Source organism: Ovis aries, chromosome 17 (genome assembly GCF_016772045.2).
Source record: "Ovis aries strain OAR_USU_Benz2616 breed Rambouillet chromosome 17, ARS-UI_Ramb_v3.0, whole genome shotgun sequence".
NCBI lineage: Eukaryota > Metazoa > Chordata > Mammalia > Artiodactyla > Bovidae > Ovis > Ovis aries.
In genome coordinates, this window is record NC_056070.1 from 68,171,376 (window position 1) to 68,197,119 (window position 25,744).

The following is a 25,744-nucleotide window of genomic DNA, read 5'->3' on the forward strand; positions in this document are numbered from 1 at the left end:
TAACATTAGTTTATTAATGATAATAATAGCCAGTATGCAGAAAATGTTTACAGTTAAAACTTAGTTGAGTAAAAGCTGCCTGAGTTCCAGACTCAGCACTGTTCTTACAGAGAAATCAAGGATGAATTACACAAAAACTCACCTAAAATCACTTTGCAAAATGCTTGGTAAACAATAAGCCATTCAGTAAGTGACTAGGCTCTATGCCAAGCTCTTTATCTAAAAGGATCATCTCATGTAAGCCCCATAACCCAAGTGAACTGGGCTCTAAAAGTATTCCCATTTTACAGATGGAACAAAGCTCAGAGAAAGGAAGCCACTTGCTGCAGTTCCCACAGCCAGAAACAAATGTGTTCCCACTGTTCTTACATTGACCTGGTAAGCTCTGCTTGTCTCATCAAACTGAGGAACTGTTTACATTTGTAAAAATAATACAACAAGCAAAAACCATAAACGAGAAGGTATTCAATTAAACTGTGTAAAGAAAACATAGAGTCACATTTCTCATAATTTAGCAGAACCAGGGTCCAATTTCAAATGCAAGCTGAGATATTTACTGAGACTCTAAAGGGAAGAGGAAGCTTCAGGGTAGAAAAGTTGCTCTCCGTTACAATTCCAGAAGAATGACTCGAGTTACTCAACCTCATGGGCTACACCCTCTACAAGCAAAGAGGATATAGAATTACATATTTATGTAAAATGGACTTCAGCGAAGAAAGCCAGATGTTTAATTTTAAAAGCCAGCCTCTTCCTGTAAGCCGGTAAACTCATTACCAAGGCCGGGTATACTCTGATGATAGAGAGCTCTAAAGAATATGATAGGATTTGAAAGATGAAATTAAAACATAAAATTGTGTTCCAAGTCATTAAGAATCTGGTAGGTTATTTTCTTCCCCCCAAAATGGAAAACAAACCCAGAATCACAGGGGAAAGATCTATAACAAAGTGAACACTGAAAGGAAATTCCTCTTGCTATGCGAGAATGGCATTGTCTAGGGACAAAAAGAAAAAAAATCGATCTTTAAGGAATGCAAAGCATAATAGCCAGAAACAGCTGGCCACAAAGGAAAACGTGACTAGAGGACACATTTTATATTACTTTGTAGGGTCATATGTTGAAAAACCAATACATTTGGCCACTCCACCAATGCAGTAAGTATGTATTACAGGAAATGTAAAAAGTGAATGGTTACCATATAAACAGACCATATAATTTAATTAAGATCTTTTAAAAATCTATAAACATGGAGGTATTCATTGCCACATTATCGGGAAGAACAAAGAATTAGAAATTATCTAAATGACCTAAATGATCAAGCAGAGAAATGGATAAAGTGATAAAGTTGATGAAACAGAGACTCAGTCATCCAAAAGGATATAGTAGGGAAAAGTTTACGCATTAATGCTTATGTGAAAAAGCAGAATACAAAACTGTATACAATACGATCTCAGCCATCTAGAAACACGAATTCACAGGAACAAAGACTAGAAGGAAAGGGAAAACTGAAAACAGCTGTGGGGTTCCAGCGGCAGGGATACAGCGGGATTTTTTTTTTTCCCCTAATTTCCTTTCATTTATTGTAAAAACAGTCTTGTAACAACTTGGAAGGAAAAAAAAAAAGTTCCTGCTATGTGTATTATTATGTACAACCAAATATTTTTGGAAACAAATTATCTGTGTTTAGGTTAGTTCAGTATACCCAAAATTTTCCAAAGTTCTTCTGAGCGGTAAATTCTTTATGATGGGGCCAAGCAGCCACCAACACAGGTACTTACTGCCTCTCTCTCAGAGCCGATAGCAAACTTCCTCTTGCTAATGATCTTTATGGCCACTTTCTTACATGTCTTCCTCTCGAAAGCTAGCTTCACCTCACCACAGGCACCGCTAATAGGGAAAAATGTAAAAAGTGATTGACTGTCACCGTGTTTTAAATCCTGAGACCCACCACTCTTGAACTGGCCTGAGCTATTTCAAGTTAAAGACAGTCCATTGTCTCTGTTTTCAGAAACCCCACCAGGGTAAGATGTTAAGGGCATAAAGGAACAGGGACCATCCAGCAACACTGAGTCAGCTCCAAATTCCACTTTTTGAGCCGAGCAATATAGACCTAAATCTTACTGTCCCTCCAGACTGTGAAATGCTCAGAAAGACACTAAAAATAAATCAGAGAGAAATGACTTCTCCCAGAGGCCAGAAAAAGATCAAATATACAACCAAGTCCTAGTTTAAAATGAATGCCTGCAACAAGGAATATTAAACAGCATCTGTAAATAAATTACTTCCACTCATCCATTTCTCTTTCTTATTCTCTGTCTTCAAAGGAAATGCATAAGCAGTTGATGCCATGAATTGCACTGTAAATAAAATCACTAAGAAACCAATAGTATACCGCGAAACTGCTTGCAGCAAGCTCCTGAAGATTCCCAATTAACTGGGATACTGATGCTAAAAGGCAGGACTGCTACCCAGGATGGCACTCAATACAGTTATTCAAGTATCAAGCCCTCATTACCTACCTGAAGTAGATTCTTATAACCATTGTGGGTTTGGGGATGGGGTGAGGGGGCAAAATTTGCCACTGTAATCATTTTAAAGTGTACAATTCAGTGGCATTAAGTACATCCAGTGTTGTACAACCATCATCTCTATCAAGTTCCAGAACTTTCTCAGCAGCACAAATGGAAACCCCATACCCACTCAGTGTTCCCTCTCCATTTTTCCTGCCCCTAGCCCCTGGCAACTTCTATTTCTCTCTGTAAAGATTTGCCTGCTCAGAATATCTCCCACCAGTAGATTCATACAGTATGTGGTCTTTTTTCTGGCTTCTTTTACTTAGAATGTTTTGAAAGTTCATCCATGCTGTATCAGTCTGCTCATCAGCATGTTCATCTGTGCATGTATTACTATTTCATCCCTTTTTATAGCTAAATAGTAGCCTGTTCTATGGATACATCACCCTTTGTTTATCCATTCTCTTGTTGATGGACACTTAGGTCGTTTCCACCTTTTCGCTATTGTGAACAGAGCTGCAATGGAACATTCATGCATGAGTTTTTGTTGAACATCTGTTTCCAATCTGGGGGGTATATACCTACAAGGGGAACTGCTGGGTCATATGGTAATTCTATGTTTAACTTTTTGAGACATCAAACTATTTCCCACAGTGGCTGTACCATTGTACATTCCCAACAGCAGTGCATAAGGGTTCTAATTTCTCTGCATCCTCACAAATGCTTGTCATTTTCTGTTTCTTTACTATGGTCATCCTAGTGGGTTTGAAGTAGCATCTCACTGTGCTTTTGATTTACACTTGCCTAATGACGCTATCTTCTCAAGTGATTTTTGGTCACTTCTATATATTCTTTTGGAGAAATGTCTATTTGTATATCTTGCCCATTTTAAATTGGCTTCTCTTTTTGTTGTTGAATTGTAAGAGTTCTTTACCTAATCTGGATATTAGGTCCTTATCAGATATATCACTTGCAAGTATTTTCTCATTTCATATGGGTTTCACTCTCCTGACAGTGTCTTCTGACATGCAAAAGTTTTAAAATTTGACAAAGTCTGGTTTTTCTATGTTTCCTCTTGCTGCTTGCATTTTTGGTGCCATTCGAGAAACCACTGCCAACTCGATGATCATAAAGAGTTGTCTCCATGTTTTCCTTTTACAGTCGTATAGGTAAACCTCTGACATTTAGTTTTTGTTTCATTTTGAGTTAACTTTCGTATATGGTATGAGATAAAGTTCCATGTAACTGTGATTTTTAAAAATCTACTCAAAACACTTTTTAATTCCCTTTCTGCTATGATAACAGTCACCTTTTGCCTGAGAAGTCTTTGTTGAGTCTAGCAGAGCACCTATAGTAGTACAACACCCACCCCGGGGACTATGGGGTGGATGTACACACAAAATTGAGCCAATTAGGGATTTCTTTGGAATCAAATGCTGATGTTGGGAGAGAAACAATTCTCTATGCTGTAGTTTCTAGAAGAAAGAAAATATGAATATGAGACTTTTGGAAGGCATTTTTCCTGACACCCAGAGAAAGTAATTCTATGGGAGAACAACATAGAATAGGGGAATCAAGAGATGGAGAAAAAGCCCTGGTAACACTTCAGGAACCCTCAGACTGAGCCACATAAAGCCAAAGAGATAATTAAAACTCAAGAGTGAAATAAAGCCCTAAAGGCCTCCTGGTCCAGTCATACCAGAAGTCAACTGTGCCCCTGTATTCCCCAGTTATAAGAGCCAGTAAATTTCTTTTGTTACCTGGCTCATTTCTGTCCCTTGCTAAAAGCTAGAGAATTTGTGTTGAATCCTCCCTTAGGAAAAAACAAGAGTCCCAGACATTTCTTTAGGGTTGACACAAATTTGGCTGCAAGCTTCCAAGCAGCCAATGCCAAATATGGAGACACAATGAGCTACTGAATTTAATGTTCATAAACTAAAATATCTCTCACAGATGATCATAAACAGTACACTGTGCTTAATTCTCTGTGGCAGGAACATGAGTGATTATCACCTTCTCCTATTTTCTACTTTCATGTTTCTGAAAATATCAATAAATAGAAAGTCTGCTGGGGACAGGGGAGGACTGGGAGGGTGAAGGACATTGGATGCCATGGTAAAGGTGTCCTGAACACCTTCCCTAAGGAAGTGGTTCTTGATGGGCAACCCCCAAAGGGCCCTAAGATCCATTCAGAATGCCCACAAAGTCAGTACTAGCTACGGAATGACGCGAAGACATTATTTGCCTTTTTCTCTCTTATTTTCTCACCAGTGTACAGTCTTCCAGAGGCTACATGGTATGCAGTATCACAAAAAAAAAACAAGTGAAAAAGCAAATATCAGGCTCCAGCCACTATCTAGTAAGCCAGGTATGAAACAGATCTGTAAAACTGTGAAGCTTTCCCTCTCTTCTCACTAATCTTTTCTAAAATAATTATTTCTCATTAAAAAAAATGTTATTTATCTTAACATAAGTGACTATTTTTTAATGACTTAACAAATATTAGTAACATGTCTCCATTTTAATTTCTGGACTGCCCTGGTGGCTCAGTGGTAAAGAATCCGCCTGCCAATGCAGGAGACATGCCTGGGTTGGGAAGATCCCCTGGAGAAGGAAATGGCAACCCACTCCAGTATTCTTCCCTGGGAAATCTCACTGACAGAGGAACCTGGTGGGCTACGGTCTGTGGGGTTGCAAAGAGTCGGACATGACTAAACGACAGCAACAATTTTAATTCCTAACACAGTAAATTTCAAGACCTAAGTCACACGAACAAAAGCTCTTTGATGTCTTCAGTAATTTTTAGGAGTGTAAGGGGTTCTGAGACCAAAAGGTTTTTGAGAACTTTGCCCTATTGAATGGTCAGCTTCATTTCTCTTTCCAAGATGTCACAATTCTAAAGAACGCAGAAATGCAATAAATGTTTCTTTATGGAAGGTAATGAAAATGTCCTAAAATTGATTGTAGTAAAGGCTTCACAGTTCTGTGAATATACGAAAAACCATTGAATTGCACACTTTTAAATGGGTGAATTATATGATATAAAAATTATCTCAATAAAATTGCTTTTAAAAAGAAAAACTGTTCAACTGAAAATGATCAAATAAATCAGTAACATACCTATCACAAATAGGTACCCTAAAATATTTTCTATACATAACAAATGCTATAAAATCAAGAACAAAAAGCTAACCAGTGACAAATGTCTAGAAAGAAATTAAGTGCAAATTCCATAAGAAAACAAAAAAGTTACCTTCCAAGAGTTTTTGACATGATGTATTCGTCTCTTAATTCCTTAGGATACACTGACTGATCATCTACAGTCAGATCAAAAAATACAAAAACTAAGGGGGAAAAATGGCAGAGACAGGTCTCATTAATCCATTTGACAGAGAGAAGATAAATGGTCCTATAACTTAGTAAACATATGGAATATAAGACAATCATGCTTAGTTCCATTTAACATCTAACCCCAAAGAAATCATTAGCTAGGCTAACAGATACCATGAAACCCTTGAAAAGTGATGGCAGCAAGTTTCATTCCCACAATGGAAACACACAGTATCATTCTCACTACACGGCAAGAAACTCATATGTAAATACTGTGCTTATTCACTGACCTCAGAAGAGTTATCAGCTGGGCCCAGAACCAAATGCCAAATAGTTTAACTCTAGAAAATATATTCAAGGCAAGTAAATATCCAGATAAAAATAAAGCCAGAGGTCACCATCACTAATATTATCATCTCTCAGTCATTTCTACCTTTACCTAGCTGGTATTTTATAGCGCAAACCATCCTGAACTTACTTGTAAAAGTAAATAACACTTTCCCCCCAAACCTCCTTTATTTATTTACTATTCGGCCTATATCTGAGAAAGAATACCAAAAAAACTGCTCATTTCATAATTTAACCATCCACTGGTCCAAACCTGCAGTCAGTTATTAAACACTTCAATTCTACAAAATGGTACATTTGCAACAGCCTATAATATCAGGAAAGACTGAAATTTGTGAAGACCCTTGAGTTTCTCAGATTTCAACTGACAGGTCTTAACCACTCTGGAGTAACCTAGAGAACCAGTGTCAGGCAGAAATCTGAACCAGTTCAGTACGTTTCAATCCAGGCTGGTCCCAGGAGGCAGACACCTGCCTAATGAATGAGACCTGCTGGCCACCGAGGATACAACCATTCCTCTCTGTGGATATTTATGAACCTAGATGTTATAATGACACCTGAGATCAGTGGATCTGAGGGGCTCTGAGATGTATTTTTCCCCTGTCTACTTGGGAGGTCTGCTTCAAAGGCTGCAAACTCAGTTGCCTACAGAAGCCAGAAGGTCATGGAAATAGGTAAGGCTGAGGTGAGTGTAAGATGTAGAGCAGTGAGTGGGGACTCGAACAGAAAAATACATCACCCTTCTAAAGGAGACAGCCTCTACTTAGCACCTGCAGATCCTCGAATTAAGGGACGATAGGCTCAAGTGTGGCCAGATATCCCATCTTTTCAAAGACATCTGTATTTTCACATTAAAGCACACACATCAACCAAGGCCTCATAAAATATCAATAGGCCAAATGCAGTCTGCAGAGTATCAGTTTGATCATTTCAATCGTGGCCAGCTTCAGACTACAAGACACCTCGGTTCAAATTTAAAAAGGCGCCCTTTAGGTAGAACAATTATGAAAGGATGGCACACCGCTTGTCAAGTAGAGGACAGGCCACATTTCAGTGCCCACTTGCCCTCTCGACTGGGCGCTTTCAAAACAGCAAAAACCTGTGCAGCTGCCCTGACTGTAATTATCAGATAGGAAACAAAGTAGAAAGAACAGAGAAAACTAAGGCAATCATAAAATGTACACCAGGCCAGCAAGAATAGCCATAATCCCAAGATGTTGGTCTGAAGACTGGCTGCAGGAGAACCACCTGGGAAGGATTCTTAACATGCCTGAAACTAGTGGACCAGGCTCTGTGGGACAGTGCCTCTGGGAATCTGTATTTTTAAGGTGTCACCCACACAAACAGATACTATTTCACATCACTCAACCCTCAAGTTTTGGGAAGATCTGTGAGGTTTTTTCAAATTAAAGAAACAAGAGTGTTGCTCTTGTCCAAGGTTTTACAATCACTGTGAGCTATGTTTAATTCTGTAGGTTGTTTTTTTCATCCCCACTGAATGACAACTGTTCATTTCAGATGTGATAGTCATGAAGTTTTAGAAACAGCTGCGTATAAAATGCTACCCGATGGTGATGATGAACATCTCCACTTTCAGAGGATAACCATGTTATATTTAAGGTGGAAGGTCTAAACTGAGACTCTTACAGGGAAACCCATAGCCTAATGCCGGGCTATACATAATAGCTCAATAAATATATACAGAAATTAATGTCCAAAAGGAACAAAGAAAAGGAAGAATGAGGGAGAGAAAAGGGTGGGGAGGGAAATAAGCTAATGGCCTAAAATAATTTATTGATATCTAAGGTTGACGTGATAAAATGGATCAATTAATGAATGATAAATTAAGCAATATGATTATTTAAAGCACATGGCTTTAAGCGAAATTAATCAAACCAATCCAACCTTAGAAAATCTGTCTTGAAAGAACTTTTCATAATTAAAAAAAATGCAGCTAAGATTGAGATGAATCTTGAATGCTAACCTACTTACTTTATTTACCTAAACCATACTCTGTAAAGGACACAGTGTCATTTTTCCTTTTATACGGGAGGAGAAAGTGCCAGTAACCAGAAGATAATAATATTACCTTTATTACTCCATACTGAAAGTGCAATTTCAGAATTGTTACTCAAAGGAAGGCGTCTTCCTTTCCCTACAAGCTCTCTATTTACAAAGGTTCCATTCCCACTGTGATCTTCTATGTATGCGATGTAAGAGTTTTTAGGACCCATTTCCTAAAATAGAGAACATTTTATTTCAAAGTTTTAATAGTGGGGTGTTAAAGTCGGGAGACAGCTGAGCGTGATGTCTAGATGACCAGTTTTCCCAAATGTATGGGTATTTGACACCTACTCTGAAGATCCGAAAGTGTTTCTTGCTGTATGTCCGGTATTTATCGGTGCTTTTCAGCAGGGGTTCATCGAAGCAGTATTCACAGTTTCTATCCCTCCCAAACCAGTAGCTGTCATTTATACAATCTGCAACACAAAAGCACACATCAGAGGGCTGTTGAATTTCATGTCTCAAACACCTTTTAAAACTGCTTATAAACACTGAAACACACATTACTGTGAGTAAAATAAGATAGCTAGTGGGAAAGTGCTGCTTAGCGCAGGGAGCTCAACAGGCGCTCTGGGACAATCTAGAGGGGTGGGATGGGGCAGTGGGTATGAGGGAGGTTCAAGAAGGAGGGAATACCTACAGCTGATTCATATACTTATGAATATACTTCAGCCATATACTTATGGCTGATTCACGTTGTTGTATGGTAGAAACCAATACAACATTGTAAAGCAATTATCCTCCAATTAAAAAAAGACTGCTCAGAAAATCGTGACACAACATGAATGAACTTGGAAAACATTATGCTAAGTGAAAGAAGCCAGACACAGAAGGACAATTACGATTTCACTTATATGAAATATCTAGAATACGTACTCAAAAGACACAGAAAATAGGTTACAAATTAACAGAAGAACTCAAAGGGGAATAGACAATCTCTTCAATGAATGGTGCTAGGAAAACTGAATAATCACATGCAGAAGAATGAAACTGGACCCCTATCTTACACCACTCACAAAAAACTAACTTGAAATAGATTAAGGACTTAAATAGAAATGAAAGTGTAAAGCTACAAGAAAACAAATGGTCATTATGTGATGTGATGAAGGTGTTAGCTAAGGCCACGGTGAGGATCATTCTGCAATATATATTGCGTATCAAATTGTACATCTTAAATTTATTCAATGTTACATATGTTAGTTACATATGTTTCAGTACAGCTAGGAACGGGAAAGGAGAAATTACCAAAGGAAAAAATTTTGGAACTAGATAATGGTGACGGTTGCAGGACACTGTGCAAGTACTGATGCCAATGAGCTGTATTTGTTACTGTTGTTTAATTGCTAAGTCAAGTCCGACCCTCAGGCTCCTATGTCCGTGGGATTTCCCAGGCAAGCATACTGGAGTGGGTTGCCATTTCCTTCTCCAGGGGTTATTTCCAACCTAGAGATTAAACCCCTGTCTCCTGAATTAGCAAGCATCAGATTCTTTACCACTGAGACACCAAGGAAGCCCAATGAACTGCATACTTAATGGTTAAAATGGCAAATTTTTATGTTATATATATTTTATCACAATGAAAAGAAGAAAACATTAAAAAAAAAAAATTCTAGAGGTTGAGAATCTGCTTGCCAATGCAGGGGTCAAGGGTTCAATCCCTGGGAGCTTCTCAAATGCTGTAGATCAACTAAGCACCGAGTGTCACAACTACTGAACCAGTGTTCTAAAGCCCGTGAGCCACAGTTACTGAGCCCCTGAGTTGCAACTACTGGAGCCTGTGTGCCTACAGCCTCTGTTCTGCAACAAGGGAAGCCACCGCAATGAGAAGTCCACGCATCCCAACCAAGAATAGCCCCCTCTAGTCACAACCAGAGAAAGCCTGCATGCAGCAATGAAGACCCAGCACAACCAAAAATAAATGAATTTTAAAAAAGAAATACTAAAGTATATAGTTTTTAAAGTACAAAATTTGTATCCTGAAAACTACAAAACATTGTTGAAAGAAAAGAGACCTAAATAAATGAAGGATATCTCGTGTTCAGAGACTGGAACACTTAATACAGTTACAATGGGAACAGTATCCAAACTGATCTACAGATATAACCCCAGAGGCCTTCTTTGCAGGAAGTGACAAACGTATCCTAAAATTCCTATGAAAAAGTAAAGAACCATAGTAGTCAAAACAATCTTGAAAGAGAACAAATCAGAACTCACTCTGGATTTCAAAACTTACTACAAACCTACAGTAATTGAGACTTTGTGGTGCTGGCATAAGGATGTCCACATAGATCAATGGACTGGAAGTCCAGAATTAAACCCTGACATTTATGCTCAAACTGATAAGGACAGAGTAAAGGGATAAAGTAGGTGATTAAATAGTCATGCTAGAGGATTATAAGTAGAAAAACTATGGGAGACCCCTATAAGTTAATGATTACTCAAGAAAGCAAGCTTGCTTAGCAACAAAACCATGTAACAAACCCACGAGACATGCCCCTAAACAATAAAACAATGGTGGTGTGAGCCCCACATCCTGGCCAGTGAGCTCAGTAAGTTAATGATCCCTGGGACATGCTCTCTGCTCACATAAAAACAATTTGTGGACCTAGCTTGACCATGAAGGGACAAGAAAACTCCCCTGCTAAACCTGCAGGAGGAGCTGACGATGGAAGCATGACATCTACTCAAAAAAAACAAACACGGTCTTCTCCCCTCGCCCACCTTTTTTTTTTTAACATAAAGCTACAGACTATTAAGTTCTCAGTGCAGCATCTCTCACCCACCCCACTGGTGAACCTCAGAAGTGCCCTATTCTAATAAGTCACTTTATCTATCACTTTGCCTCTCACTGAATTCTTTCTGTGCTGAGACATAAAGGACTATGGTACCAGGAGCTCTTTGGAGCCTCCCTCCCCGTCAAAAGGCCACCAAATGGCTTCAAAATGATCTCTGATGAAGGTATCAAGAACATTCAAAAAGTCTCTTCAAAGAAATAGCTCTTGGACAACTGGGCATTGCCATGACAAAGGATGAACTTGGACAATCCCTCATGCCAAGTACAAAAATCAACTCAGGGATCAGTGTAAGAGCGAAAACTGTAAAGTATTTAGAAGATAGGGTTTGAGTCAATAACAATAAAGTTGCTTCTCTTTATTCAGCAATTACTTTATTGTTATTCAGTTGTTAAGTCATGTCCAACTCTGTGTGACCCCATGGACTGTAGCACGCCAGGATCCTCTGTCCTCCAGTATCTCCTGGAGTTTGCGCAAATTCATGTCCACTGCATTGGTGATGCTACCTAACCATCTGATCCTCTGTCACCCCCTTCTCCTATTGCCTTCAATCCTTCCCAGCATCAGGGTCTTTTCCAATGAGTTGGCTCTTGGCATCACATGGTCAAAGTATTGGAGCTTCAGCTTCATCAGTGCTTCCAATGAATATTCAGAATTGATTTTCTTTAAGATTGACAGTTTGCTTTCCTTGTAGTTCAAGGGACTCTCAAATCTTATATATCAAGTTCTCCCTTTTAAAGGAGATACATCCAGACACAGATGTAAGTAAAGAACAGTCTTTTGGACTCTGTGGGAGAAGGCGAGGGTGGGATGATGATTTGAGAGAATAGCACTGAAACACGTATATTATCATATGTGAAACAGATCACCAGTCCAGGTTCGATGCATTAGACAGGGTGCTCAGGGCTGGTGCACTGGGATAACCCTGAGGGATGGGATGGGGAGGGAGGGGATAGGGGGGTTCAGGATGGGGAACACATGTACACCCATGGCTGATTCGTGTCAATGTATGGCAAAAACCACTACAATATTGTAAAGTAATTAGCCTCCAATTAAAATAAATAAATTAATTTCTTTTTAATTTTAAAAGGAGATACATCCCACTTCACTCTTAACACTTCTGTGTCCCATTCACCATACATCAGCCTTAAGCCTATCTTAAAAATATGGCTTAAATGAGTGAAAAATAGCTTCAAATGTTTACTTTTAAATTTAAAGTTATACATATGAATATTGTTATATTATTTCTCCACTTTTTACTGTTTTTTCAAGTCACCAAGTTGCACATGATATAAAAGGAAAGATGACTGACAAGGTACATTAGTCATTCATTTCCTTATATTATTATTTTTTATTCCATTAACATCAAGTTCATTTTTTTAAATGAAGTGTATTGTGCGTATTTCAGTCATTCAGTTGTGTCTGACTTTGCAACCTATTGGACTGTAGCCCTCCAGGCTCCTCTGTCCATGGGATTTTTCAGGCAAGAATACTGGAGTGGGTTGCCTCTTCTTTCTCCAGGGGATCTTTCTGCCCCAGGGATAGAACACACGTTTCCTGTATCTCCCCACTGGCAGGCTGATTCTTTACCAGCTGAGCCATCTTTTTAATGAAGAGGTCATTTTAATTCAAGACAGAGGAAAAATACTACATAAAACATACTGAAAGCAAAGTCTCACTGTTGGAATCAGCTGTCAGAGTGGATGAGTACATTTAAACAGCAAGGTTGGCTATTTTGAGATAAAAACAAATAACGGGCAGTCAACAAATAACCTTCCCCATCCTGAGACTGTAACACGGACGCTCTAAAACTGCTGCACCAGAGCAGGAGTGAAGTGATGACATTTCTGTGATTAGACAACAAATGTTTGCAAGTTTGCATGAATCAGCATTTTTCTAGGGAAAAGATCCACAACCCTCCTCAGATGGACAACACATGGCAGAGGCCAAATCAAATCCTGGAGAAAGAATAAATGAAGGGGATCCACAGCAAGTAAGAGCCAGTACACTACCCAAAACTGCTTTCTCGGTTCTGTCTTTCACCACCTCCAAACTCCAAAATCATTCCAGGAGTGTCTTGGGTTATCTGTTGCAACAACTTTCTGTAACTGTTTTTCTGAGCAAAATATTGCACTGCACAACAAAAGATCTTACCAAGATTGGAGAATCCATCCTGAAGGGCCCATAATCGAGCCCAAGGGGCAGGGACAGGCTCCTCCGGTTCTTGGTCCTCCGGAATAGAATAGAGTTCCTGCGTGGACACTGTGTCTAAGGAGCTCAGCGTGCCAGAGCTGGAGTGAGAGGACTGGCTGGATGTGCCCTGGGACTGTGAAGAAGAGCTGTGTAGCTGCGAGGAGGGACCTTGGGACTGCAAGAAGCCGCCTTGCGACTGCGGGGAGGCACTGCCTCGGGGCTGCTGACACTCCACATTCGTCTCTCGAGACATCACCACCTCAAAAATAAGTGTCCCACAACCAGATGAGTTTCAAGGAACAAGACTTAAAGGTCAACGATGAAGGATGGGCACATTACAACAGCCAAACAACACAGAAAAGAAGATCCAGGACAAGCATGCTCTGCAAAAATTAAAATTCCAACAGTCTACAGCCATTACTCTTCTGAGCTCAGTTTTTCTTCAGATCATTTTCACCTGATAAGTTTTTTGTGTGACAGCCACATACCACAGGGGAAATAAACAAAGAAATAATTTGAAGGCTATAAACAAGTGAAAAAAAACAAGATACTGAATTGGGGAGAGGGAGAGAATCGTAACAGCTTACACTCATCCAATTGTTAAAAATTAGAAATGGCGGTCCCTGGTGGTCCAGTGGCTAAGACTCTGTGCTCCCAATGCAGAGGGCTTGGGTTCAGTCCCTGGTCAGGGAATTAGATCCCTCATGCCACAACCAAAAAGATTCCACAGGCTGTCACTAAGACCCAGCACAGCCAAATAAATAAATAAATATTTTTTAAGAAAAGAGAAATGGAACCTAAAATGTATTCATTAATACAATCAACACCACTTAAACTTCATATGTATTTTCGGAAAGCAGAGAAGGGGAAAGATCAGGTAGTTTGGCATAGATGATGGGCAAAGAAAAATTCTACAGAAATTGGCTGCATCACCCCAGGGGGTGATATTTACATAAAATGTCACTGATGCCCCTTACCCAAACCAGCTCCTGGAGGATAGGACCCAAGTTCATTCTAGATTCCTAGACTCCAAACTAAGAGCTGGGCCACTTAATGAAGCAAAACACTAACACAGCTCTAAACAATCCCACCTAGCCCTTTGTGATGCTAATTAGCCATGTGGCTTATCTTTTCAGCATCCCAAATGACCTCCCAGCACAACAGAAGGAACTATTCAGACACACAGAGGTTCCCACCCTTGTTGTAGATTTCACAGTTAACCCCCAATAACAGAACCTACAGTAAAGTCAAAGTAACTTTCAAACCCTAACTTTAAATCCCTAATCTGATTTTTTTTTTTAAGTGCTTTCTCTCCGGAATTCCACACTCAGGCTACCCCTCAAAGAAAATATAGTAAACATGACTGACATAGATTATTGCATTTACACAGGGCTTCCAGACACAAACGTCCTTCCAGATGCAAAAGTCCAATGAGGTTTCCTGAAAGTGCACCAGGGAGGTGCTGCCAGAGCTTCGACTTCAGGACCTGATGCTCTGATACTACCTCAGCCGAGGTGTGACCTCCTGTGTCTTTGGAGCAAAACTTGTCCGCCCTGAAAAGTGGCAAAAGACAGTGTGTCAAGAGGTAGCTGCTATCATCACACCTGATAAGAAGGGTCCACCACACCAGGACTACATGGGCCTCCCCCAGGTACAGTGGAGAGCTTATAAGCAAACACATTTGGAGTCAGCTAAGTCAGTTCTTCGCATGACCTTTAGGTAGATCACAACCACTCTGAACCCAAAAAGTAGACGGAAAATCAAATGAGATGCTGCAGCAACGTTCTTTCAACCTCACCCCCTCAGTAAAGCTTTATAATCGGACTCTCAGGCCCAAAGAATCTGAAAGCAGGGAAAGGCCTTACAAGTGCAACACAATTTATTTTTCCTCAAATAGAGAAACTGAGTCCCAAGGAAAACTGGTGGCCCCCCTCCCCTCCCTTTGCCACCCAATCCCCCACACTTCCTTACGGACACTCTCGAAGCATCTTCTTACACAAGTCAGTGTGCTGCTGCCAGTTCCAGCAGAGCCTATTGAGAATGGGTTCTCAATAGGCATTTTTCAGATTGAACCAAACTAGGATAATAATTGGGCTTCCCTGGTGGCTCAGACGGTAAAGCGTCTGCCTGCAATGCGGGAGACCCGGGTTCGATTCCTGGGTCGGGAAGATCCCCTGGAGAAAGATATGGCAATCCACTCCAGCACTCTTGCCTGGAAAATCCCATGGACGGAGGAGCCTGATAGGCTACAGTTCATGGGGTCGCAAAGAGTCGGACACGACTGAGCGACTTCACTTTCACTTTCATGAAAATAATTACTAACACCTTTAAAACAATCTGCAGAGCAGCTTGGCTCTGATTCTGAAGAGCACAACTTGGTTCTTTCTTATCCCGTACTTCTGGGCCAGTTTCTGCTTGTAAATAACAAGGGAAGTGAAATTCACCTCGAGGTTTGTCTACAAAGGAGGAAGAGAGTCGCCCACGCATTCCTCTCCCTCGCGCCTTCCCGAGCTCATACACAGGACAAGATGAAGGCTCGGGAGATTCAGCTCGCAATAACACCCTGAGGACAGGATTCGAACCCCTAAATACCCAAAAGAAGCTCCCCACTATGACTCACCGCGTGAGCCCCTCTGGAAGAGTACAACCCAGAGCAGCCGCAGCCAGCGGAGTGGCGCTAAACCCGCAGATACAAACTCCACCCTCCACCAATCAAAACACCCCTCCGCTCCCGCTGGACCAATGAGAAGCAGCGGATGTGGCTGCCCGCAGCTTCAATGCTTTCTGGGAGTTGTAGTTTAAGCTGCAGAGTGAGACTCAGAACCCAGGTTTCCCCCGGGTCGTCCCGCCCCCCGCCCAGTTCCCCAGCCAATCACTAGCACGAGTGTGGTCAGTCTCAGGTGACCTCGGCGAGGCAGGCTGCCGGCCCGATGTGGGCCGGAAGGACCGGGACCTTGCTCCGGCTGTCGGGGTGGTGGCCGACAGGGGTGCTCGGGAGAAGACTGCTAAACTGCAATGCTGCGTCCCTGGCAGGAAGCAGCTCCCCACGATGTTGGAACTGTGGCGGCGCAGGGGGCCCACCGCGGGGGGACCGGTTCTTCTGCCCTCAGTGCCGCGCGCTGCAGCCACCTGACCCGACTCGAGATTACTTCAGCCTCATGGACTGGTATGGAGGCCGTTTCCTGAAACGCGTCTGGACGTGCGAGAGTGGAGGGCGGGTCAGGCTAGGGGAGGAGGAAGGCTGGACCAGTCACACTGGTTGGCGGAGCCCTGGAGGACCGGACTGGGGGTGGAGCCTGGTCGAGAAGGGTGCGTGGGATGTGGCTGGGGAGGAAATTAAGGGGCTGGCCTGAGCGAGGACGCTTTAAGGGGGTGAAGACGAGAGTGAGTCTTGGAGTAGATAGGCGGGGAGTGGTTAGGGGAAACTGAAGTTTGAAGGCAGCCATGGAGGGGCGGGTTCTGAGAGAAGGCCAAGTTGAGAGGCGGGGCTTTGAGGGGAAGGTACTTGCGCGGCCCTAGGGCTTCCCTGGGGCTTCCCTGGGGCTTCCCTGGGGCTTCCCTGGGGCTTCCCTGGTGGCTCAAAGGGTAAAGCGTCTGCCTGCAATGCAGGAGACCTGGGTTCGATCCCTGGGTCAGGAAGATCCCCTGGAAAAGGAAATGGCAACCCACTCCAGTATTCTTGCCTGGAGAATCCCATGGACAGAGGAGCCTGGTGGGCTACAGTCCACAGGGTCGCAAAGAGTCGGACACGACTGAGCGAGTTCACTTCACTTCATTTCACTTCAGGGCTTCCCTGATAGCGATAGCTCAGGGTAAAGAATCTGCCTGCAATTCAGGAGACTCCGGTTCGATTCCTGGGTCGAAAAGATCTGCTGGAGATGGGATAAGCTACCCACTCCGGTATACTTGGGTTTCCCTGGTGGCTCAGCTGGTAAAGAATCCGCCTACAATACAGGAGACCTAGGTTCTACCCCTGGTTTAGGAAGATCCGTTAATTACAGGCTTCCCTTGTGGCTCAGCTAGTAAAGAATCTTCCTGCAATGCGGGAGACCTGAGTTGGATCCCTGGGCTAGGAAGATCCCCTGGGGAAGGGAAAAGCTACTCACTCCAGTATTCTGGCCTAGAGAATGCCATAGACTGTGTAGTCCATGGGGTCGAAATAGTTGGACACGACTGAGCGACTTTCTGGAGAAGGCAATGGCACCCCACCCCACTCCAGCACTCTTGCCTGGAAAATCCCATGGACGGAGGAGCCTGGTGGGCTGCAGTCCTTGGGGTCGCTAAGAGTCGGACACGACTGAGCGACTTCACTTTTCATGCATTGGAGAAAGCAATGGCAGCCCAATCCAGTGTTCTTGCCTGGAGAATCCCAAGGAAGGGGGAGCCTGGTGGGCTGCCGTCCTATGGAGTCGCACAGAGTCGGACACGAATGTAGAGACTTAGCAGCAGCAGCAGCAGAGCACCTTTCACTTTCACTTTGGAGCATAGAAGCTTGACGTTCAGAATGTTTAAAGTTGGCTTGAGATTTTTAAGAAAGAAGTACAGAAGTGGTATCCAAAATACGAGAGTAAGAGCATGGAAAAACTTAAGGCTGTGGGCAGAATCTAAGGGAAAAGTGAGAACTGGAGGGTCTGAGAAATAAGTGTTTTTCCTGTTTACCGTGGAAAGTCGAGAAGTTTGGAGAGGTGACAAATTTGGTCGAAGCTAAAGAGATAGTGCAGGCTCTGGGAATAAAAAGCGAAGGGGATTCATTTAAAATAAAGTAAGAGGCAGAAATGAAGGGACCTGGGCCTTAGAAAAATAGAGTGTGATTCTGGAATGCCCCTTAACTCTGGGCTCTGGCCCCACCAGTCACTGAGCACGTATGAAGGGTCGCAGTAACACTACCCTGTAAGTTGTTCAAGCATGCCAGTCTTGTTCTAACTTCAAGGTCTCTGTGTGTTCCCTGTGCCTGAATGTGTCTTTCCTCTGATCTCTGATTAATCCTCATCATCATTTAGGTCTCAGCTCAAATGTCATCTCTTTGTCCACTACATCTACCATTCTCTGACCCTATTCTGTTTTCCTTTACAGTACCTACCACTTTCTGGAATAGCTCTTGTCTACATGTTTGTTGTGTCCCCACTAAAAAGAGGAACCAGGCCCATGGTATACAGATCTATAAATATCTGATGCATGAGTTTCATCTCCTGATTTCCTTCCAGCAACCGCTCCTTCAGAGTTGACACTGTGAAGCTCCAGCATAGATACCAGCAACTACAGCGCCTTGTCCACCCAGATTTCTTCAGCCAGAGGTCTCAGGTAAGCCTATTGGCCATCCCTAATCATTCCCTGGATGAGGAAGCTCCCCTCTAGGAGGTCATGGCAACCCACTCCAGTATTCTTCCCTGGAAAATCCCAGGGACAGAGGAGCCTGGTGAGCAACAGTCCATAGGGGCGTGAAGAGTTGGACATGACTGAAGCGACTTTGCACAACAGACATAGCACAATCATACCCAAACACATATGCACCCTGGGTGCAGTGGCCTGTATTTATGAGATTACCGATTACCAGGGACAAAACTGGACAACCAGCTTTGCCCTGGGGCAGCCTGATTACAACCAACCAGGCCCTGGATCAGTCCCACACTCAGAGCTTTTACCTTACTTCCTAGCAGAATTAAAACCCATCGTCTGAAAATTAAAACAGCTTATCCCACACCAGTTCTCCTTCCTTATGTGCCTGCCCATCAGTGTTTTATGAAACAGTTTGTGAATGTAAGATGGCTGATTTGCATGGCAATATGACTATCTTCATTTCCACTTACAGAATGAAAAGGACTTCTCAGAGAAGCATTCGACCCTTGTCAACGAGGCCTATAAGACCCTTCTGGCCCCCCTGAGCAGGGGACTATACCTTGTAAGGTGATTTTCCAACCCTTCTATCATGACTGCCTGATCCCATTGCTCTGGGGAAGAGCTGTTTCCCTGTATTCAAAAGAAGAGTGCTTAAGATCTTAGCTAGTCTAGGGACCCATAATTAACCTCAAAAATGCTTCATGCATGTAGTTTTCTGAGTATCTCTATAAACTTTACTTGCCCAGTTGCCTTTTTTTTTTTTTTACCATTTGCTATAAATTTAAAGAATTAGACAGTACCACTGGCTTTTAGGAAAGAGTAATTTTTGTTTTGTTTTGTTGCTAGTAGAGAAGTGAGCATCTTAGAGTTTTAGGATTTAATAGAAACTTTACAGATACATAGTTCAACCTCCCCAGTGGAAGAATGATTCCCCTATGGTCACATAGTTCCAGTTAGGAGAGTTCCAATACTCCTGTCTCAGTCCCGATTTCATCACTGGGACACTTAAAGTTTTCTGTGTGAGTGACATTTTGTTCTAAAGGGTGAGAAGGATTTATGGTGAGTAGGATTTATGACTCTAACTATAATTTCTTGAATTACACTTAATTTTCCCTGCTTTATGCCCCAATAGCTAAAGCTCCGTGGAATAGAGATTCCTGAAGGGACAGACTATGAGATGGATAGTCAATTCCTCACAGAAATAATGGAAATCAATGAAAAACTTGCAGAAGCTCAAGGTGAAACTGCCGTGAAAGAGATTGAATCTATTGTCAGAGGTAAAAGATGAAAATAGTACCAAATATATTATATTGCTATTTTGAGTACACATAAGAAAATCCCACGGACGGAGTAGCCTGGTAGGCTGCAGTCCATGGGGTCGCTAGGAGTCAGACACGACTGAGCAACTTCACTTTCACTTTTCACTTTCATGCATTGGTGAAGGAAATGGCAACCCACTCCAGTGTTCTTGCCTGGAGAATCCCAGGGACAGGGGAGCCTGGTGGGCTGCCGTCTCTGGGGTCGCACAGAGTTGGACACGACTGAAGCAACTTAGCAGTAGCAGCAGCGGAGTCTAAGTCACTCAGTCGTGTCCAACTCTTTGCGACCCGATGGACTGTATAGCCCACCAGGCTCCTCCATCCATGGGATTTTCCAGGCAAGAATACCAGGAAATACTAATACCATTTCCTCCTCCAGGGGAGCTTCCCTATTCAGGGATAGAACCCAAGTCTCCCACATTACAGGCATATATTTTACCATCTGAGCCACCAGGGAAGCCCAAAGGCAGATTCTTAACCACTGGACCACCAGGGAAATCCCTGTATATGTAGAAGTTAAGTGGAAAATGGATATAAAGAGGACACATTGGTCTTCATAGTGATTCAGGGAATTTTTTTTTTTTCTTGATCATACTGAAACCCATTTTGTTAGACCTGCAAAATCCCTAATTCTCTGGAAAGCTGGCTTAAACTAAGAATGTGATAGTGTTTTGTAGACCACAGTGCTCTTTCCCACCCATGACATCATTTGGATGATATTCTTATCTCTGCCAAGAAAAACAGGCCTCAGAAGTCCATGGGAATACCCAAAGTCACTCAGCAGATATAGCAGAGCAAAGAATGAAACCTTGCTCTTATGATCCCATATCGCTTTACTTTCAGTTTATTCCATAGAGTGTCAGTCAGGGTTCTCCAGAGAAACAGAACCAATTTGTGTGTGTGTGTGTGTGTGTGTGTGTGTGTGTGTGTGTGTGTGTATAGAGAAACTTATTTTAAGGAACGGCTCATGTGATTGTAGGAGCTAGCAAATGCAAACTATGTCAGATAGACCAGCAGGCTGGAAACTCAGGCAGAACTTCTATGCTAGTCATGAGGGAAGATTCCCTCTTCAGGAAAACTCAGTTTTTGCTTACTGTCTCCAACTGATTAGATGAGGCCCACTGACTGTAAATGTTAATCACATCTACAGAAAACCTCCACAGCAGCATCTAGGCTAGTGTTTGACCAGACAACTGGGCACTGCAGCCTAAACAAGTTGGCACATAAAATTAACCATGCCAAGTAGAAAAGGCTCCAGGTTCCTCACTCAAATTGTATGCATGTACAAACTTTCACAAATGTTTATGGTGTGCCTACTATGTATCAGGCACTGTGCAGGACACTGAGAACCCAGCAGTGAACAGAAGGATATGACCTGGGCCTTCAAGGAGATTTTATATTCCAATTCAGTGTGTCCCACACGGAAGCCATGAGTGTCCATCCTCCATCCCCCAAAACCAACCTATTCCTCTGGAGATATTCCCTTTCTAAGTGGATGACGCTCTGCAGTTGCTCAAGTCCAAAACACTGAGTAGGCATTCTTGACAACTTACTCCCCCTCCCCGCCATAGACAGTCGATCACCAAGTCTTGAAAAACTGACTTTCTTACTGTGTGTGTCTCAAATCCATCCATCCATTTTCACTGCCACCACCCCGTCCCAAGCTGCCATTCTCTCCCACCTGGACGACTGGAGTATCTCCAGACCAGTCCATCTCTACCTTCAATCTGATATATTCCTACACTATCATGTGTGTTATCTTTCTGAAACCCAAATCTAATCATAGTACCCTTGGCCTTGCTTAAAAACTTGGAAGTGGCTCCCTTGGTTCCCCATCACTTTCAGGTTAAAGAGACCTGGATAACTGGGCCTCTGCTTCCTCCTATTTGCTCCTTCCATTCCAGCCATGCAGGCTGCTTCCAGTTCTTCATCTGTACTTTCCACCTTCCTGCCCAGGGCATTTGTAGGTACTGTTGCTCCTGCCCAAAATCCCCTTCTCTTCCACCCCATCTACTAACTCTTCCTCCTTCAGATCTGGGGGCAGTCCCCACTTCCTCAGGAAGTCCTCAGAGGTCCTCTGTCTATGTCTTTTAGCCAAGAGTACCCCTCTTTTGTAGGACTAATAATAGTTATAACCTTATTGTTCTGTGTGAGATTATTGGCCCCACATCAGCCTCCCCCATTAGACCAGAAGTTCTGCGGAGGCAGAAATCGTGTCTGCTTTTTGCTTCGCTCACATCCTCAGCACACGTAACAGTACTTGGAGTGTAATGAGGACTCAATAAATATTTATCAAGTGAGTGAATAAATAACAAGGTAAAAGCAGTAAAATAGAAGTTCTGGTGGGGGAGCAGTCCAGTGGGGGTATATCAGCACTAGAGCTGTGTGGTGTTGGAGAAAGAGAATCTCGTCATTTGTAGTCAGAAGGCCCAGCTGCATAGCTTTGGCTGGCAGATCATGAAGCTCTGGGTGAGGTGGACTTGGGTTCAGTCCCAACACTGCCACTGACTTTTCATGTGACCTTGAGCAAAGTGCCTTCACCCCCTCTGAGCCTCAGTTTCCTCATCTGTAAAATGGAGACAATATTAGTACCCATTGTTGCAAGGATTAAATAAGTAGTTAAAAACACCCTGATGCTGGGAAGTATTGAGGGCAGGAGGAGAACGGGGCAACAGAGGATAAGATGGTTTGATGGCATCACCGACTCACTGGACATGAATTTGAGCAAACTCCAGGAGATAGTGAAGGACAGGGAAGCTTGGCATGCTGCAGTCCATAAGGTCGCAGAGTCAGACACAACTTAGCAACTGGACAACAAAGTGTGTAAAACACTTGATACAGAGCCTGGCTCATGATAAGTGCTTAGTCAGTGGTGGGGGTTATTTTAGCTCTATAGTTAATGTCTGGCTTTAAGCAGGTCACTGACCTTCATTTAGAGTAATTCCTAAATTTCCTCCCTTACCTGCTAAGGCCCAGTTAAAGTGAACGTTCAAGGGCATGAGCTAGATGGTTTGCGGGTCAGGACTTCAGAGCCTCCAGACTCCTAATCCGGTGTTCATTTTTGTCGACACCACCTTGCTACCAGAAACGTGAGTTCCTAGCCACTGAACTAGGAGTCAGGTGACTTGGGGTCTGTTCTGAGCTCTTCAACTCTCCAGTTCTGTAACCACAATACATTTTCTCAATACCTGTCATTGCCTATGATGGGGATATAATATATTTAAAAGTGCTTTGAAAGCAAGTACCCCCATAAATGATTAATACTGTCTGTATCTGGGAAAGGCACTTATAAAATTCCTCATTTCCTAATGAGGAAACAATGCAAGCGTGAGAGAGCTGCTCCTTTACTTCATCTGGCATCTTCTCTCTTCAGGTACGTTCTAAGTGCTAAGTCACTTCAGTGTCCAACTGTCTGCGACCCCATGAACCGTTGCCCACAAGGCTCCTCTGTCCATGGGATTCTCCAGGCAAGAATACTGGCATGGGTTACCATTTCCCTTTCCAGGGGATCTTCCCGACCCAGGAATTGAACCCGTGTCTCTTACATCTCCTGCATTGGCAGGAGAGTTACCACTAGCACTACCTGGGAAGGAGAGGCTGTATGATTTGCTAGTGGTTGCCTGATTCTATAACACCTTGCCCCAGCTTGTTGATTTTTCTCCTAGCTGAAACCTGGAAAACTCAGAGTGCTTGGTGGAGATAAGATATTTCCTTGTCCTTTTTTCTTTTTTCATTCTTCTATGAACTTTGGTGATTGCCCCCTCAGACCTTGCATGGGTAGGAAAACAGTGTGATTAGGGTCAGCCAGAGCTGCACGAAACAGGAGCTGCCACTGTGAACATGTAGAGACAGAGGTCATGAGGCCTCACCCTTGAATCCAAGCTCCCTGCTGTGCTGTATTCACAAGATGACAGAGGGTGGTCTTCTAGAAAAATTAATATCTTGGTTTTCTTTTTCAGCTAAACAGAAAGAACTGACTGACGATGTGAGCAGAGCTTTTGAAAGAGGTACTCCCTTCATTTCATGACTTTCTTAAATATGGAAAGAAATTCTAAGCTGAGGTATACTGAGGTATAACCATTCGTTCAATAAGTAGCTATTAAATGCCCATCCTATGACAGGTATGTGGGGAGCAATAGAATAGAGATGAGCCTACTTTTCTGCCTTCAAGGATTCACAGTCTTGCTAGAGAATCCAGGTGTGTGCCAAGCCAGTAAATGTCCACTGAAGATTAGATGAAAGAAAATGCTCCCATTCCCCTTTGGCAAGTAGGGGAAGATAAGGTGAGGGATGTGGGCTGAAGCCAACCCAGACTGACCTGAGGGCAAGGCTGCACAGTCAACATTTGGCAAAGCCCCGTCTTCTGCAGAGCCCAGAAGGAGAAGCCCATGGCCCAACTGTGCTAAATTGTAAATATGGAGTCCTCACTGCTCCTGGCTCTCAGGCTGAAGAGACTAGATCTGTTTCTAGCTATTTTTAAGCAAGAACAGCCCATTCCCTCCATCCCTGTCTTGTGCCACCCCTTAAATAAGACAATAATAGCCCTTTGGCCTAGGGATCATTCCACTGCAGGAAGGAGAAAGCATCTCATACTAACCCAGATAAAAGGAGGTTATTCTAAGAAATTAGGGCCACCTCTCAGAATCCAAAGTCCCAGAGATGAGTCCATACAGTATGATGAAAGCTGTTGTAGAGCAGGACCTGGAAAGTAGAAGCAGTCTGGAACCAAGACTGCGGTCCTGAACGTGGCGGCCTGGCGGTCCACTCCATCCTTCTCTCCCTGCACCAGGTGCTTCCACATTCCTTATCAGGCTTCGACCACCATATATGACGGGGGGAGGACTCTTGAAACACAACTTAGGAACTTCCCTGGTGGCCCAGTGGCAAAGAATCTGCCTGCCAATGCAGGGGACACAGGTTCGATCCCTGGTCCAGGAAGATCCCACAGGCCACGGAGCATCCATGCACCACAGCTACTGAGCCTAAGCCCTAGAGCCCCTGCTCCACAACAGGAGGAGCCACATCAATGAGATGGCCAAGCAACACAGCTAGAGAGTAGCCCCCACTCGCCACAACTAAAGTAAGGCCCATGCAGCAACAAAGACCAGCACAGCCAAAATTTAATTAAAAAAAAAAACACCAACTTAGTTATACTGGGTATCATCCTGAAAAAGAATCAGCTTCTCATTTAAAGTCTGAGTCCTGTGAACAAGGATGCTTTTGCTCCCTTGGGTTGTAAGTCCTCTGTCCCCGAGAGCAATCCAGGTGTTAAAACATCTCCCTCTCTCAGATCTACCGAGTAAACCTTCCAGAGCCCAGCCCTCAGCTTTGATCCAGCTGCCTTGGGTGGTAGAGTGATTTTATTCGTGCTTGAAATGAAGCCTCTCACATTAATCTTTCTCTTTATTTCAGACAATTTTGAAAAAGCCAAGGAACTCTTAACAAAGATGAGATACTTTTCAAACGTTGAAGAAAAGATTAAGTTAAAGAAGATTCCCCTCTAATGGTTGCTAGTTTTAAAGTTTTAAAAAATAAAGTTCTTACTGATTTCTCTTCTGGCCTCTGCTGACTGAGAACAGAGGTGCTTCAACCACTTTGACCATCTTAACTAACCTGTGGCTCAGGCACTAGCGGGCGGCAGAGTTTGTCTTGTCAGCGGAAGCACAGCCTAGCCAGGGTTTGAGCAGTCGGCTCTTCATGGGGTACTTGATATAGCATGTCCCCCAGCTAGGCTAGTGGATGAAGAGATGGAAACAGGGCCAACTTGAGGCCCTTGAGAGGACGGGACTTTTTCCTGAAAAGACCAGTAGTAAATATTTTCGATTTTGTGGACCGCCTCCTCTGTTGCAA

At 43.0% G+C, this 25,744-nt stretch overlaps 2 protein-coding genes across 8 annotated transcripts in view; one reads left to right on the forward strand and one right to left on the reverse strand.

Moving 5' to 3' along the window:
- CHEK2 (checkpoint kinase 2) overlaps window positions 1-16,253 on the reverse strand; it is a 37,368-nt gene extending 21,115 nt beyond the window's left edge. Inside the window, exons 1-7 of one of the 5 annotated variants that reach the window (XM_012098006.5) lie at window positions 15,859-15,911; window positions 14,607-14,791; window positions 13,200-13,497; window positions 8,545-8,669; window positions 8,279-8,426; window positions 5,765-5,855; window positions 1,777-1,885 (exon numbers count right to left, since the gene is read on the reverse strand). In XM_012098006.5, coding sequence (XP_011953396.2) covers window positions 1,777-1,885; window positions 5,765-5,855; window positions 8,279-8,426; window positions 8,545-8,669; window positions 13,200-13,491 — 765 coding nt within the window. In that variant the 5' untranslated portion in view covers window positions 13,492-13,497; window positions 14,607-14,791; window positions 15,859-15,911. Of the gene's footprint in view, window positions 1-1,776; window positions 1,886-5,764; window positions 5,856-8,278; window positions 8,427-8,544; window positions 8,670-13,199; window positions 14,792-15,209; window positions 15,653-15,682; window positions 15,912-16,143 lie in introns of those variants that run through there. The other 4 variants (XM_042234781.2, XM_060401293.1, XM_042234780.2 and 1 more) reach the window with 4 other exon arrangements.
- HSCB (HscB mitochondrial iron-sulfur cluster cochaperone) lies at window positions 16,131-25,447 on the forward strand. 3 transcript variants are annotated; one of them, XM_004017457.5, is made up of 6 exons: window positions 16,131-16,404; window positions 18,443-18,539; window positions 19,048-19,137; window positions 19,708-19,852; window positions 23,854-23,901; window positions 25,307-25,447. In XM_004017457.5, exons 1-6 carry the CDS (start codon window positions 16,169-16,171, stop codon window positions 25,396-25,398), a joined length of 708 nt encoding a protein of 235 aa, XP_004017506.1. In that variant the 5' UTR covers window positions 16,131-16,168; the 3' UTR covers window positions 25,399-25,447. The 3 variants fall into 3 exon arrangements, with proteins under 3 accessions (XP_004017506.1, XP_027812486.1, XP_027812487.1); XM_027956685.3 differs by having other exon boundaries at window positions 19,048-19,142; window positions 19,708-25,447; XM_027956686.2 differs by lacking the exons at window positions 16,131-16,404; window positions 18,443-18,539 and having other exon boundaries at window positions 19,048-19,142.
- The last annotated feature ends 297 nt before the right edge of the window (window positions 25,448-25,744 follow it).